The 15,485-nt window shown below is 47.3% G+C and overlaps 2 protein-coding genes across 4 annotated transcripts in view; one reads left to right on the plus strand and one right to left on the minus strand.

The window, feature by feature from the left end:
- ABTB1 (ankyrin repeat and BTB domain containing 1) overlaps positions 1–8,966 on the plus strand; it is a 156,027-nt gene extending 147,061 nt beyond the window's left edge. The window contains exon 13 of the mRNA XM_068133167.2: positions 8,848–8,966. The gene's annotated coding sequence lies outside the window, so the exon portion shown is untranslated. The remainder of the gene's footprint in view (positions 1–8,847) is intronic.
- MGLL (monoglyceride lipase) overlaps positions 1–15,485 on the minus strand; it is a 79,474-nt gene that overhangs the window by 35,043 nt on the left and 28,946 nt on the right. For all 3 annotated transcript variants that reach the window (XM_068133170.2, XM_068133169.2, XM_078766524.1), the window contains one exon: positions 11,133–11,269. In XM_068133170.2, coding sequence (XP_067989271.2) covers positions 11,133–11,269 — 137 coding nt within the window. The remainder of the gene's footprint in view (positions 1–11,132; positions 11,270–15,485) is intronic.

Here is a 15,485-nt window from a genome sequence, read left to right on the forward strand (position 1 = left end):
CTACCTGGAGATTCGAGTGTTAAATAGTGAGGGATTAAAGGTAACGCCCCTGTGAGTCTCACCTAGTAGTCAAACCTTTGTCCATTATGGCACTGCAAACCACATAAACATTAGTTAGGTCCTTAGCGCAACATTAAATAATCCCCTTTCCCTGACAAGGACTTCGTATTAAATTGACAGGAAACCAGGTCAAAAACACCACCACAATTGGCCGCCACCGTGTACACCTCCAAAGGCCTACAAACCTGGCCGGCACGTGTTATGCCAGGACCGCGGGGTCACGGACGGGAGATGTCAGGAGTCGCGGGAGGCTTTGATTGGCTGAGGAGTGCGCCAATGTGACGTCATCGGCCACCAATATAGGCGACGGTCGGACGCCATTTCGTGGCAGACGCAGGCAGGCACCAGAGAGTTGAGCGGTGGTGGAGAGTTGGAGAGGACACGCCATTCCAGTCGCAGTTCGAGTGCAGTTCGGGTTGTAGGGAGTCGCAGGAGACACACGAGAGCACACCCAGTTGGCACTGAGCAGTTCGTTGGCACTTGGCTGCCAGCACTCCCGCGTCGAGTCGAGTGGAGTTGAAAGGAGTCCTTCCTGTCCCTGGTCAAGTGGAGCCGCTGGCCTGCGTCGGACGCGTGGTGCTTGGAGCGAGGGGCCTCGTGGTGTGCGATCGGGCCGGAAGGAGCGGTGCTGGACACCAACAATACAAGACGACAAAGACAGATAAGCCCGATCTCCGCGTATATTTTGAACGACGGGACGTGTTATTTTCGTGATTAATCTCCCTCGTTTGTGTTTGCTGTCAGTCGTGTGGGGACGTCCCGATTTAGGTTTATTAGAGTTATTAGATTTACCGGCGGGCTTTTTCACTGGCTTTACTTTTCCTAATAAACCCTTATATTACTTTTTGTACATAATATCTGAACGCAGTTTTCCTGGGTGTTTGATTTTAATAGATAAGGTTGCGGAGCCTTCGCTGCGTCCCGCCATTCCGCGCGTTGGTGTTGAACTTGAGTCCGCCATTGAGTGTTCGCCTCGGGAGTTAAAGTCTCGCAAATCGGTCATCCGTAACTGTGGTGTTAACCACGGTTACGCGACAAGTGGTGTCAGGAGTGTAGGATTTGAACCCGTCGGACAAATTTTTTTTGTCCGCGGCGAGACATCGACACGGTCGGACAAATTTTTTTGTCCGCGGGGCGACATCGACACGGTCGGGCGTACATTGCGCTCGACGTTCGAACGCAAAATTTTTATAGTTGAGGCGGAGAAATTTGATAATCAATTGGGCAAACGGAGCGCGATATCGCGTCTTCGTCAAATTTAAATTGTGTTTCAGGAATTATTAAAATAAATACGCGCGCGGGAAACAATCTTCCGGAAAGCGGATGTCGGAGGTCGACGAGATGGAAGTACGCAGCGAGGCCTCCGTCAGCGTCGGGAGTGAGCCGGAAATAGGGGAATTAGATGCAGAGGTGAGCCTTGGAACCTCCCTCGTCCCGAGCACCAACTTATCCCCCTCCCCTACCGGGGAGTCGGGAACAAATGGGACGGCCCCTAGAGACTACCAGGCTTTAATGAAATTTTTAAAGGAATTAGTGGGAGAAACGAAAAGTGGATTGGAGGATAAACTTGATGGGCTGGCAAACAAAATGAAGGAAATGAGTGATCGATGGAGTATTAAAATTGATGGGCTGGCAAACAAAATGGGGGATGATGGGGAGACCGCAGGTGCACAGGTGGATGGGGAATGTGTACAGGTAGATGGGGAATGCCTGCAGGTAAACGTGGAGTGTCCACAGGTGAGCGGGGAAGGAAATTTGGAATGTGAGAGTTGTAATGGGGAATGTTTCCCACATTCTGGCCTGGTTGTTTATCGGGACCGTGTGGATGTCACAACACCCCAACCGGGGGATGAATTTGGAATTGTGCAGCACCAGGGCGGTGGTGCGGAGCAAGAGGGGGTAGAGTTTTTGGGGGTCCGTGCAATGGAGCCGGACCAGGTATTTATTGGGGATATTGATCAAAGCCTGGCGGGGCCAGGAATGATTTGTAATGATGAGGATGATTTGATCCAGCGGCTGGAGACCTGTGACAGTCCCATGGAGGTAGAGCTTGTTCAGGCCCAAAGGAGCCTGGGAGATGAGGTGAGTTGGTCCGAGGAGGTGGTTGGAATGACCGAGGGGACGCTCACTGTACACTGCTATTTGGAAACAGAGGCTCCAAAATTGGACAACCAGTTGGGGGAGTGTGTTGGCTCCGGGCTGGATTTGGATCTTGGAGGATCGGGAGATAGAGCTTCTGGAGATTTGGTCCCTGTAAGGAATTTGGATCAACTGCAGGGAGGGGCAGAACAACCGGTGGTAGAGGTTGTTCCTTGCAGCTGCGGGTTGGCAATGGGAATGAAAATTTGTAAAATAAAATGTAAAATAAAATTACAATGGGAAATTGATTTGGAGCAGCCATGGTGGGGATTGGTCCCCGGGCTGCGGGATTTGGACATGGAGAGGTCATGGGTGATGGCCTCGGGCAAAAGTTGCCCCTTTCAAAATTTGGGTATGCCGGCCAGCTGGGGGGCTGTGATGGCGAGATTTGGACGTGGGGTCCAGCCTTGGGTGTCGAGGTACGACCTGGGTCCCACGGGGGGTCTGGTGGAGTGTGGCGTCCCTTGTCCGTCGGGGCGCCGTCCGAGCTGGTGGCTCGGGCCGGCAGGGTCACCGGACCCTGGTGGGGGTTAAGACCTCCAGGGAGGTCCGAGGTGGTTTCTCAAGCCTGGGATGGCAAATATTGAGGACCACTAGGGGGAGGTGTTGTGGGTCGCGCTTTGGTGGTGGCACTACGGACGGCCAACTTGGGATTGATGTGGTGACCACCTGGGCATGCGGCCTGGCACTCTCCTCCAGGGACTCTGGGACAACCAGCATGTGGTGACCTGGCATGGTGGTTGGTCTATGGACGCGGGTCAAACCGAATGGACAGGGATGGAGATAGTCTGCCGGACAACCATTGGGGCATCTGTGGAACGTGATGGTGTGAGTGACCTTCCACAGATGCTCCGTTATGATTTATGGACTCTCGGGTTGGGAAGAGAGCCATGGGGATGTGAATCGGGAGATGTGTAACGAGCCGAGCATATGGGCCATGCTCGGCTGGCATGTGTATGGCAAAGCATCCTTCTTTGGTGAGGTTAGTAAAAGGTGACAAATGTTTGGCATGGGTAATCTGTGGGTTAGATGCAAATTTAAGGGTGGATTTTGAAATGTCATGGTGGGCACTGTACAGTGACGCCATTATTGATTCAGGTGTGTAGACCAAAGTGTTGGAGGCTGTGATTAAATTAATAGGGTAGCAAGACACAGCTTTCAACTGGTTGCGAGGGCAACTGTGCTGATATTTGGGATGCGGGATGATGGGGATGTAGTTGTGTAGCCTGAGGGTCAACGTGGTGCTGTGCGTGTCCGAGGTGTGTGGACCATGTCTTCTGGGTGGGTCTCCTGGTGGAGCATGGCTGTTGACTGGACCTTGGTGTGGTCAAGTGTGGGTGAGCACTGGGGGGCTGCAGTTCTGTAGTCGGACTGGGGGATGATGGGGAGGTGCAGGGGACGTGGCTGTAGGGATGCCACGCACTGCGACCGTGCCCCCCAGGGCCGAGGTTGTGTGTGCGGTAGTGTGTGTTGTGGCAGCAAGTGCTCACCACATTGGCCAGCTGGGGCTGCTGCAGCTGTGTTCCTCGCAGGGGGGCCGAAGGATGGATGGTGGGTCGCACCCTTATGGACACTCATGGGCCATGTTGGCGTTTTGACTGCTCACCTTGTCCCGGTGACCCTTGCACGGTAGAGGTGCAGAGCTGTCGTGGCCATAGGTAGTTGTGTAGTGATGATCACCGTTGGATGCGGATCCACATACCTGCCAGTGCAGTGGGGACAAAAGAGAAATTTGGAAGGATTTGGTAGGCCTAATGTGAAATTTTGGGAATTGTATGGGTGGATTGCACTTTGAACCTGACCAACCTGCAACTACCTGCACTTGAGGTGAGTGTTTTGAGGAGTACTGTCCCAGGCTTCAGGACTTGCTTTGGAAATTGGGGACATGTAAATTGGAGTTGGGAGGCAGGTGAGAGCGAGTGATGACATGGCCGGTGAGGGGATGGAATGGGAGCCACAGTGTCTTGTGGGTGGCGTATGTTTTTGTGTTGCGGTTAGGTGTTTTGATGTGGTCGTGAGAGTGGAACCTGGAGAGTGAGTGATGATTATTGGAGATAATGAGGGGCGATAATTGTGCTTTTTGGAAATGTGCTAATGGAAATGTGTAAGGATTCAATGATTCGAACTGTGAATGGGATTTCACATTGGCAGGCCATGGCAAGCCTTGTAACACCTTTTACACCATCTATGAATTGTGCTGAGTTGTGTGGAGAATTGAATGGCAGCGGGGGAGGAAGTGTGTTTTGGGGTCTTGTGGGTGGGGAAGGTGTGTGTGTCCGCAGGTACAGAGCAAGCTCTGAGGAGCGATGCCTGCGGGCCCCCCTCTGCGGCAATTACCCCTGGCAGCCGGTGGTAACTGGAAATTGGAGCTCGTCGGTGGAGGGTCTGGTTGGGCGCCGCGGGGTGAGGAAGTCCCCCGGTGACCCGTGTTGCTGCGCGAAAGCAGGAGGCAAAGGAGCCTGGTGTGTGTGGAGACCCTCACCGGCGAGGTAACGGCGGAAAGGGGCTGTTGGGCTGTCATGGGGCCAAGAGGTAAAGGGGGGGGGGGCAATGAACTTGTAAGTCGGTTGACTTGTTTTTGGGACTGCGGGCACCACAGCCTGATGCGCCCCCACCATCTTTTTGTGCGGTACCTCCCCGCTGCCTAGTTGAGGAATGCACACACACGTGAATGACATCAATGCCATGGTCCTGCAGGGGGGTGTATTGAAGAAGAACCTTATTGATTTTTGAAATGCCTTGATGACCTATGGAATGAGAATGAGTGGTTAAGGGGTCTGTGTAGCATGAATGTGGGCGAAATCCACCGAGCCGTGTCACTCACCTGTAACATCTGGACAGGGCCGTGGAAAATTTAGGGGGATGCATTGGGGATGGCCCCGCAGGTAAGGTTGTGTCTTGTGGCATCCACCGGGGGACGCGGTCTGTAGACCGGGGTATGTACAAAGGTTAGAGTTTTGAGTTTTGGAAAGATGGTTAAGTTTTGTGGTTAAGTTAGTGTTGTGTGTTGTTGTTTCCTCCCTCCACAGGAACAACGAAGAAGATGTACATACTTGCATGATGGTTAAGGGGTTCAGCATGTTAAGGAAGTGTAGGTAGGTAGTCCGACTCACTTCCCACAGCCCTTCCTGATTTATTTCATAGGTTAATTAAGTGTGTGACAGTAAGTGTTAAGGCTGGAATGGTAGCCCTGCGGTGAACCTTGCAGGAGCTACGGTTCCAGGGGGGGGGGCTGTGTTATGAATTTGGTAATGCAACATCTAGAGCTAGGTAGATCTGAATAGGTAGGTATTCGGCTGTCGTGACAGGGACTCTACATGTAATAAGTTATTGATGTTCAGGCGGTTGTCGGGGTAAGATGTATGAGTGTGGATCTACCTGGAGATTCGAGTGTTAAATAGTGAGGGATTAAAGGTAACGCCCCTGTGAGTCTCACCTAGTAGTCAAACCTTTGTCCATTATGGCACTGCAAACCACATAAACATTAGTTAGGTCCTTAGCGCAACATTAAATAATCCCCTTTCCCTGACAAGGACTTCGTATTAAATTGACAGGAAACCAGGTCAAAAACACCACCACAATTGGCCGCCACCGTGTACACCTCCAAAGGCCTACAAACCTGGCCGGCACGTGTTATGCCAGGACCGCGGGGTCACGGACGGGAGATGTCAGGAGTCGCGGGAGGCTTTGATTGGCTGAGGAGTGCGCCAATGTGACGTCATCGGCCACCAATATAGGCGACGGTCGGACGCCATTTCGTGGCAGACGCAGGCAGGCACCAGAGAGTTGAGCGGTGGTGGAGAGTTGGAGAGGACACGCCATTCCAGTCGCAGTTCGAGTGCAGTTCGGGTTGTAGGGAGTCGCAGGAGACACACGAGAGCACACCCAGTTGGCACTGAGCAGTTCGTTGGCACTTGGCTGCCAGCACTCCCGCGTCGAGTCGAGTGGAGTTGAAAGGAGTCCTTCCTGTCCCTGGTCAAGTGGAGCCGCTGGCCTGCGTCGGACGCGTGGTGCTTGGAGCGAGGGGCCTCGTGGTGTGCGATCGGGCCGGAAGGAGCGGTGCTGGACACCAACAATACAAGACGACAAAGACAGATAAGCCCGATCTCCGCGTATATTTTGAACGACGGGACGTGTTATTTTCGTGATTAATCTCCCTCGTTTGTGTTTGCTGTCAGTCGTGTGGGGACGTCCCGATTTAGGTTTATTAGAGTTATTAGATTTACCGGCGGGCTTTTTCACTGGCTTTACTTTTCCTAATAAACCCTTATATTACTTTTTGTACATAATATCTGAACGCAGTTTTCCTGGGTGTTTGATTTTAATAGATAAGGTTGCGGAGCCTTCGCTGCGTCCCGCCATTCCGCGCGTTGGTGTTGAACTTGAGTCCGCCATTGAGTGTTCGCCTCGGGAGTTAAAGTCTCGCAAATCGGTCATCCGTAACTGTGGTGTTAACCACGGTTACGCGACAATATTATGTCAAAGGATATATCCACGAATTGCGTCTGCATTTGAGTAGAGAAGACAAAGGAGCCTGTTCTCTCAGGTCATTGCACGTGCCTTAACTTATGTCCTCTAAAGTAATGTAAACAAGACAGACAGAAAAACAACATGGTGGATGCAAGGAGGGATGAGGCAACAGCGAAACTAAGCAGCACAGTCATATACACCCCAGATACTCCACGTCTGTGCACCTCATTTGTGTACCCACAAAATAGCAGAAGAATACACTGAAAACTAGAATGACACGAGGTAGAGAGCATACCTCCGCCAGACTGAAAAGTTTACATTTTGTATCCACTGATAGGTCAGATCTGGATTCGGATCTTCACCAAAATGTAATCGTTTCGTCCTTCTCACATACCGAACCTCTCCACCAAATTTCGTCCGAATCCATCCCCAATTTTTTGAGATATCTTGTTCACAGACAGAAAGACAGACAGAGGTGAAAACACAACTTCCATCCACCTTCGGTGGTGGAGCTAATAAATTGAGTGTGTGATCCCAGCATTGTGAGCCACATGCTCAGGTAGGAATATCAAACACCTGGCAAGCTCATCCACCAAGTTTTGTCATAAGACGTCCATAACCTTTTGAGACATCGTGCTATATATCGGTTTTATCCTCATCACTCAATGGTGAAAAATCACCTGAAAAAATTCTCTGATCCAGATCCAGATTGAAATCTTCACCAAAATCGAATCTATTTGTCCTTGTCACACACCAAACCTGTCCACCAAGCTTAGTCCGAATCCGTCCAAAACATTTTGAGATATCGTGCTATGTATCGTATCACTCAATGGTGAAGAACCACTTTAAAAATTCTCGGATCCAGATCCGGATCTTCACCAAAATCGAATCATTTCGTCCGTGTCACATACCCAACCCCTGCCCTAGATTTCGTTCGAATCCGTCCACAATTTTTTGAGATATCCTGTTCACAAACAGACAGACAGACAAACGGAGACAGACAGACATGGTGAAAAAACATAACCTCCATCCATCTTTGGTGGCGGAGGGAATAAATACAACCAGCTTGGATAACAACAACATCATTCAGACAATCATGTGGTCAGAGGGAGCTTTGATAGGCACCAGTACCCTGACTCTCTCCCCCCCCAACCCCCCCGTCCCCCACCATGTTCACGACATCATCTTTAAAGACCATCTTGCCTTGCCTTGTGATGTCCTTGAGAGAATGCTGATTATCACGCCTCTCACTTTCTAAAAGTAGATGGTATTCATAGAATACTTACCCTACGCAGTCAACTTGTTGTGAGCCAACTCTTCTGTTTTTGAACATTTTTTTCTTTGATCCCATATGGCTGCTAGACCACGTGAGCGATGACATCATAAATTTATATTCTCTAATATAATTGTTGCATAGATCACGCTCAATACATTTCAAACTGATCAGACTAAGTGTTGTCCCTGTCGAATTATGACGTCATAATTATGGCACCAATGACGTCATCATTAACAACACCTATTCCCCATATGAAGTTCTTCACAATGAGCCATGTTTCAATTTTTTCCATGCAGCGGTTTTAGAGATATAGAGGTGCAACATTTTTCGTTTTTTCCAAGATGGCGCCTGTACCACAGGACCTATGATGTAATGATTATCATTTTAAAAAATTATACAGGAGGAGGCGCTCCTATGGTGAAAATTTCGTGTCCATCGGACGAACAGTTGCAGAGGAATTTTTGTTTTATTCATACTGATCAGATCAAGCGTTGTACTTGTCGAATTATGACGTCATAATTAAGGCACCCATGACATCAACATCAACTTAACTTATTCCCCTTGGTGAGTACTTGACAATGAACCATGTTTCAATTTTTTCCATTGAGCAGTTTGGGAGATATGGAGGTGTAACGTTTTTCCAAGATGGCGTGCATACCACGTAACCTATGACGTCATAATTATGAATAAAAAATTATACAGGCGGAGGCGCTTCTATGGTAAAATTTCGTGTCAATCGGACCAACGCTTGCAGAGAAAATGGATTTTTTAAATGCAGACACGTACGGCACACGGCACACGTACACAACTGAATGCTTAACCCTGATTTTCGCTTCGCGAGCACAGGGTAATAAATATGATATCTGACTAGTTTTAGCAACTGAGTTCTTTTTTTTTTGCAGAAGCAGCATCACTTTGGAATGGCAAAACCACCTGCCAGGTGAAACCTCCATTGTGATCCACATCGGATCGAGCCTTCATCACCAACACGTATTGCGATTCGTGCTCAAAAACGAAGATTCTCTCTATCGGTCAATTCTGCATCAACAGGATACCCGTTGATGGATATATCATGTTTTTGCAACTGTTAAATCACATCATTCCTGAGGTTCGACCTGCTCTTAACGGGAATCGGTCTGGTGGCTCGAGATGCTTTACCAAGTCCAGAACACATTCCGGGAAAATTCTAACCGCCCTGCAGGTGGGCAACAATATCCAGCAAGCGCAGCAGAGCACCTGCTGAGATCACACCAGCAACATCGGTTCGCTCGGCCATTTGTGCGTAAAGTGCATTTGAAAAAGTGCAGAGGATTGTAAGAAGCAACCGACGTTCCAATTATGCGTCCTGTCTTACCTGCGACCAGAATGGGGGATCTGCTAACGTGATGTGACGTCTTGTCCTTTACCATTGATGTGATGGTTTCGTCCTTTACCGTCGGCGAGTATTTTTAGATACAGTGTGCTTATTCCCAGCGGTAGTTTGATACAGTATTGTTATCCTCGTGTAGTTTTCCTTCAATGCGAAAATGTTGTCCCACCGATCCTCGCCGAGGTTCAGCGCAGGGCGACTAGATTGAATCCAGGCGGAGGTCAACTAAAGTGTCCTCGCCATGGCTCCGATGCCCCTTGTTGTCAGGGGGTCAACGCACCGACGGTGGAGCAAAAGGAGGACAGGAAAACAAAGGTCAAGCAAACAATGGAAATTTACACTGAATGGGAATGGATCCCAGCTAGGGCAGTGAGAATGGACCAAGCCTTTCCCACTGGACCACCAAATTAACTTTAGGGGGGTTTTTTGGATACAAGGTCGAGGCTCGTGGAGGAGCTGGAATGTAAAACGGATCAGGACGTAACGGAACTAAAGGAACAGTTGCTTTGAGTTGAGCAAACTAGCTGGTGGGATGGGCAGTAATCAGCCACTCCTGGACTTGTGGAGTGAGCGAACTCAGGAAGGACCTACTACCATGGAGAGGGTTCAGCGCAGGGCGACCAGACTGAATCCAGGCCGAGGTCAACTCACCTATAAGGCTAAAGGAGACAGGGCTTCATACATTAGAAAAGAGAAGGCTACTAGGGGATATGATGACGTTTAAATTTGATAAAACATTCATGTTTTACCTGCAAACTAAACATGTTTACCTTATAGTACACCCCGCAAACTCCCTCACTCTCTTCAATCCTGCTCATCCCTCCAGGTGTTTAAAACAGCTGTTCATCACCATCTCTTATCTTCCCCCATCCAAAACCTTGATCTTTTCTACCCCCGCTAATTCACCCCAGATCCACTTTTTTGAAATACCGACTTCTTTCCTGAAAGTCCTAGCAGTGTCCACGTGTTTTTTTTTTGTTTTTTTTTACCTCTCGCACCCCTCCCTACCCACGCCTCCCCCCAAGCCCTCTCCCTCCCACAGATCTCCCGATGTCCCTGCTCTCAAATGTTGTGTTTCTGTGCTTCCCCATCTCTCCCCATCTTGTCTACCGCTCCCCGTATTATATGTTTATGTGTCCGTATTTATTTTTTGTGATTAATTTTAGCTCTTTCACGATCCTCGATCTTGTATCCAAAAATAAAATAAAAATAAAATGTACACAAGGCTGACTTTCTAGTCTTATTGGAATACTTTGTGATCAATCACCAACCACAATCATTGGCTCTGTGCGAGCACCTGTTGCTTGCAATGCTCCGTTTCAGGCATCCAAGGGGAAATTGATGAACAAATGAATCTTGTGTTTCAAGACCATTTTGGAATTCTCTGAATTACATTGTCAACTACCTCGAGACATTCCCATCATTTTTCTGATATATTCCAACAAAGGCAAAGAGAAACCATACGTTTGAATACCAACCAGCCAACCCACACCTGAAGACCAGTCGCATCAATAAGCCGATTGCAGGAAGATAATAATTAAATAATACCTTGCATCCCCCTGATAGGTCAGATCTGGATTCGGACCTTAACCAAAATCTATCCGGTTTGTTATTAGTCACCTAACCAACTCATCCACCAAGTTTTGTCATAATCCATCCACAACTTTTGTGAAACATTTGTCATTTGGCAGAAATTTTATGTTTCCAGGAGGATTTGTTAGTAGACCAGTGGTTTATGGGTAGGTTTATGATGGTGAGGCTCTCAAATGTTTTACTTGAGCCCTTTATGATGGAGTGAGGTTCCTTTATAAGACTTACCATTGAGTGGCCGAGTAGGAAACAAGGAAGTGTAGGATGTCGAGCTCGCATTAGGTCCGTGTGCTGCAAGCAATCACGTACGTACACCTGGAAATCGCTCACCACCATCCGACTACCATCACTCTGACCATGGCCAACTGCATGGGCAACATAGGAAGCACACCTGACATTGGACTAAATGTGCATTGTTAGGATCCAACATGCCATCCAAATGAGAGAATAAGCACCAAGTACAAGCAGACCATACAACTACCACATCCCCACCGGGCACGAACACTCCGTCTAAATACCACATCACTACCATGCAATAACACTTCTCATCTTCCCTTTATAAGGGGTGAAGTCCAATGGTACTAAGTCCTACCTTGGCACACCTGAGCTCCTCACCACATACAAGGCTTTCATCCGCAGCTCAATGGAATACTGCTCTCCCCTCTGCAATAACACTTCTCATCTTCTCTGCAATAACACTGGGCTGGTGCTCCTGCCTCGTCTTCACGCTGTTGAAACCAAAGCTTTCAGAATCATTGGAATCTGCCGCGATGAAGCTAACTCCAAGCGCCTTTCACTCACTCACCGCAGGCAGGTTGGTGGTCTTTCCGTCTTCTACCGACTCCTCTCCGGCCTTGCTCCCCCAGCTCTCTCTGGGCTCTGTCCCCCAAATATTCCTGCAGGTCGCACAAGATCTGCCTGCAACCCTCTTATGGTTAAACTGCCAAAATCTAGGCTCTCTGCTCACCTTCATCCCTGTTTTCTCCCGCCTCTGGAACAAACTCCCGCACTCTCTTCAATCCCACTCCTCCCTCCAGGTGTTTAAAACAGCTGTTCACCACCATCTCTTATCTTCCCCCATCCAAAACCTTGATCTTTTCTACCCCCGTTGATTCACCCCAGATCCACTTTTTGAAACTCCGACTTCTTTCCTGGAAGTCCTTGCAGTGTTCATGTATTTTATACTTCTTCCACTCCCTCCCCACCCCACCCCCCGTCCCATTCCTCCTCCCCCCAAGCCCTCTACCTCCCACAGATCTCCCGATGTCCCTGTTCTCTACTGTTGTGCTTGTGTGCTTCCCTCTCTCTCCCCATTTTGTCTCCCACTCCCTTTATCTTATGTTTCAAGTGTCAGTTTGTCCTTTTGTGATTGATGTTCGCTCCTACACGAACCTCGCTCTTGAATACAAAAAAATAAACCCAGACCTAGCTGTCCGTTAGACTTGTAACTGATATCGAACCAAACCGTGAAGACCCGATCGGAGATTAATTGTGTAATCCCTGTAACAGCAAGGATGAGGGAGTTGAGTAGACAGAGGAGGTGAGAAAGAAATATTTTGTGTCGCAGGTTGTTGTGACCACGTACAATGGGGTCATTCTTGATTGTATACGTGATCGAGGCTCATGGAAGATCTAGTAATACTTAGATGTGTGTAGTTAGATAATCATACGTGTTGTGCATGAATTGATCTTTATATGAGATGACTGTTTGCTGTTTTTCTTTTGTTTGTTTTTTGTATGCAAGATCGAGGCTCGTGTAAGAGCGAGCACATAAAACACAAAAAACATAAACGGACACATAAAACAATAAAGGGAGGGGGAGACAAGATGGAGAGAGAGAGAGAGGGAGGGAAGAACACAAGTGCAACAGCAGAGAGCAGGGACAACGGGAGATCTGTGGGAGGGAGAAGGCTTGGGGGGAGGAGGAATGGGACGGGGGGCGGGGGGGGGGGGAGATGTGACTTGTTGTTGCTTGTTGTCATGGAGATGTGACTTTCTGCATCAAACAATTCGTCAGTTTAATCTCAAAAATAAGATTATATTCTAAGTGCATTATTTCAGTTATATTTCCCCCACCCATCAGGTCGTCCTGCCTTACAGTCGGATCCGGCTACTAGTATTTTACTAGTCACTACTGGTCACTTGTCAGAATCATTCCAGGATTATGAGTGTGACAAATGCAGAAGGATAAATTCTTTTTGAAAACTTTGAAAACGATAACAAAATTCACCCACTGGGGAATTCATCATAACAGACAGAGAGAGGGACAGAGACATAGACAGAGAGACAGAGAGACAGAAAGAGATAGAATCTCATGAAAAACTAGAACAGCACTCCGTCGAGTGCATACCTCTGCCAGGTGGCCACTTTACGTTTTGTATTCTGGAGTAGACCACAAAATCACAATACAGAATCATATTTAATCAAAATCATATGTCCACAACTTTTTGAGATATCCTGCTTTGTATCGTTTTTGTCCCTATCTGCCAATGGTGAAGAATCACTTGAAAGATTTCTACTAGCTGGATCCAGATCCGGATCTTCACCAAAATCGAATCGGTTCTTCCTTGTCACGCACTCAACCGATCCACCAAGTTTCGTCCAAGTCCGTCCATAACCTTTTGAGATACCCTGCTAAGGGTTGGTTTTAGCTTCATCACTCAATGGTGAAGAATCATTAAAAAAATTAAATAATTCTCATATCCGAATCCATATTCAGATCTTCACCAAAATCGAATCGGTTCTTCCTTGTCACACACACAACCTGTCCACCAAGTTCCGTCCAAGTCCGTCCATAACCTTCTGAGATATCCTGCTATATGTTGGTTTTAGCTTCATCACTCAATGGTGAAGAATCATTAAAAAAATTAAATAATTCTCATATCCGAATCCATATTCAGATCTTCACCAAAATCGAATCGATTCTTCCTTGTCACACACACAACCTGTCCACAAAGTTCCGTCCAAGTCCGTCCATAACCTTTTGAGATACCCTGCTAAGGGTTGGTTTTAGCTTCATCACTCAATGGTGAAGAATCATTTAAAAAATTAAATAATTCTCATATCCGAATCCATATTCAGATCTTCACCAAAATCGAATCGGTTCTTCCTTGTCACACACACAACCTGTCCACCAAGTTCCGTCCAAGTCCGTCCATAACCTTTTGAGATATCCTGCTATATGTTGGTTTTAGCTTCATCACTCAATGGTGAAGAATCACTGAAAAAATTAAATAATTCCCATATTGGAATCCATATTCAGATCTTCACCAAAATCGAATCGTTTCTTCCTTGTCACACACACAACCTGTCCACCAAGTTCCGTCCAAGTCCGTCCATAACCTTTTGAGATACCCTGCTAAGGGTTGGTTTTAGCTTCATCACTCAATGGTGAAGAATCATTAAAAAAATTAAATAATTCTCATATCCGAATCCATATTCAGATCTTCACCAAAATCGAATCGGTTCTTCCTTGTCACACACACAACCTGTGCACCAAGTTCCGTCCAAGTCCGTCCATAACCTTTTGAGATACCCTGCTAAGGGTTGGTTTTAGCTTCATCACTCAATGGTGAAGAATCATTAAAAACAATTAAATAATTCTCATATCCGAATCCATATTCAGATCTTCACCAAAATCGAATCGATTCTTCCTTGTCACACACACAACCTGTCCACCAAGTTCCGTCCAAGTCCGTCCATAACCTTTTGAGATATCCTGCTATATGTTGGTTTTAGCTTCATCACTCAATGGTGAAGAATCACTGAAAAAATTAAATAATTCCCATATTGGAATCCATATTCAGATCTTCACCAAAATCGAATCGTTTCTTCCTTGTCACACACCTAACCGGTCCACCAAGTTTCGCCCAAATCCGTAAATAACTTTTTGAGATATCCTCCTAAGTATCGTTTTTGGCCCGATCTCCCAATGGTGAAGAATCACTTAAAAATTCTAGTAGCCGGATCCGAATCCGGATCTTCACCAAAATCTAATCATTTCGTCCTTGTCACATTCGCTACATCTCTGCCAAATTTCGTCCGAATCCGTCAACAACTTTTTGAGATATCCTGTTCACAAACAAACGGACAATCGGACAGACAGACACAGGTGCAAACATAACCTCCATCCACCTTTGGTGGCAGAGGTAAAAAGTATGAGAAAAATATATACGAATATGGATTTAAGGTCATGTGACTTGGGGTTGGGTGGGAGCAAATTTTCCTATTCTCTCCCTGAATAACCAAGCGATTTGGATTGTGAACGATCACATGATGTACAGACCACATGACAATGACTGGATCCAAAACTGTCTTTATTACAAACTCTATGAATCAATTTATTACATAATGCATGAACATCAGGAGCGCCAAATGAATATCTTCTTATCTATCTTCTATCTATAATTCCAGTAATCTCTGTGTGTGTGTATGTGTGTATGTGTGTGTGTCTGTGACCGCTGTTTCTCGACAACCACGGGTCCGATATACTTTAAACTTGCCAGGTATATTGCTGGGGACCTGAGGATGTGCCTTTTCAAGGTTTCATATTAATCGGAGAAGTAGTTACCGAGCTATGGC

This window comes from Myxine glutinosa, chromosome 12 (assembly GCF_964187855.1).
Source record: "Myxine glutinosa chromosome 12, kmMyxGlut1.1, whole genome shotgun sequence".
NCBI lineage: Eukaryota > Metazoa > Chordata > Myxini > Myxiniformes > Myxinidae > Myxine > Myxine glutinosa.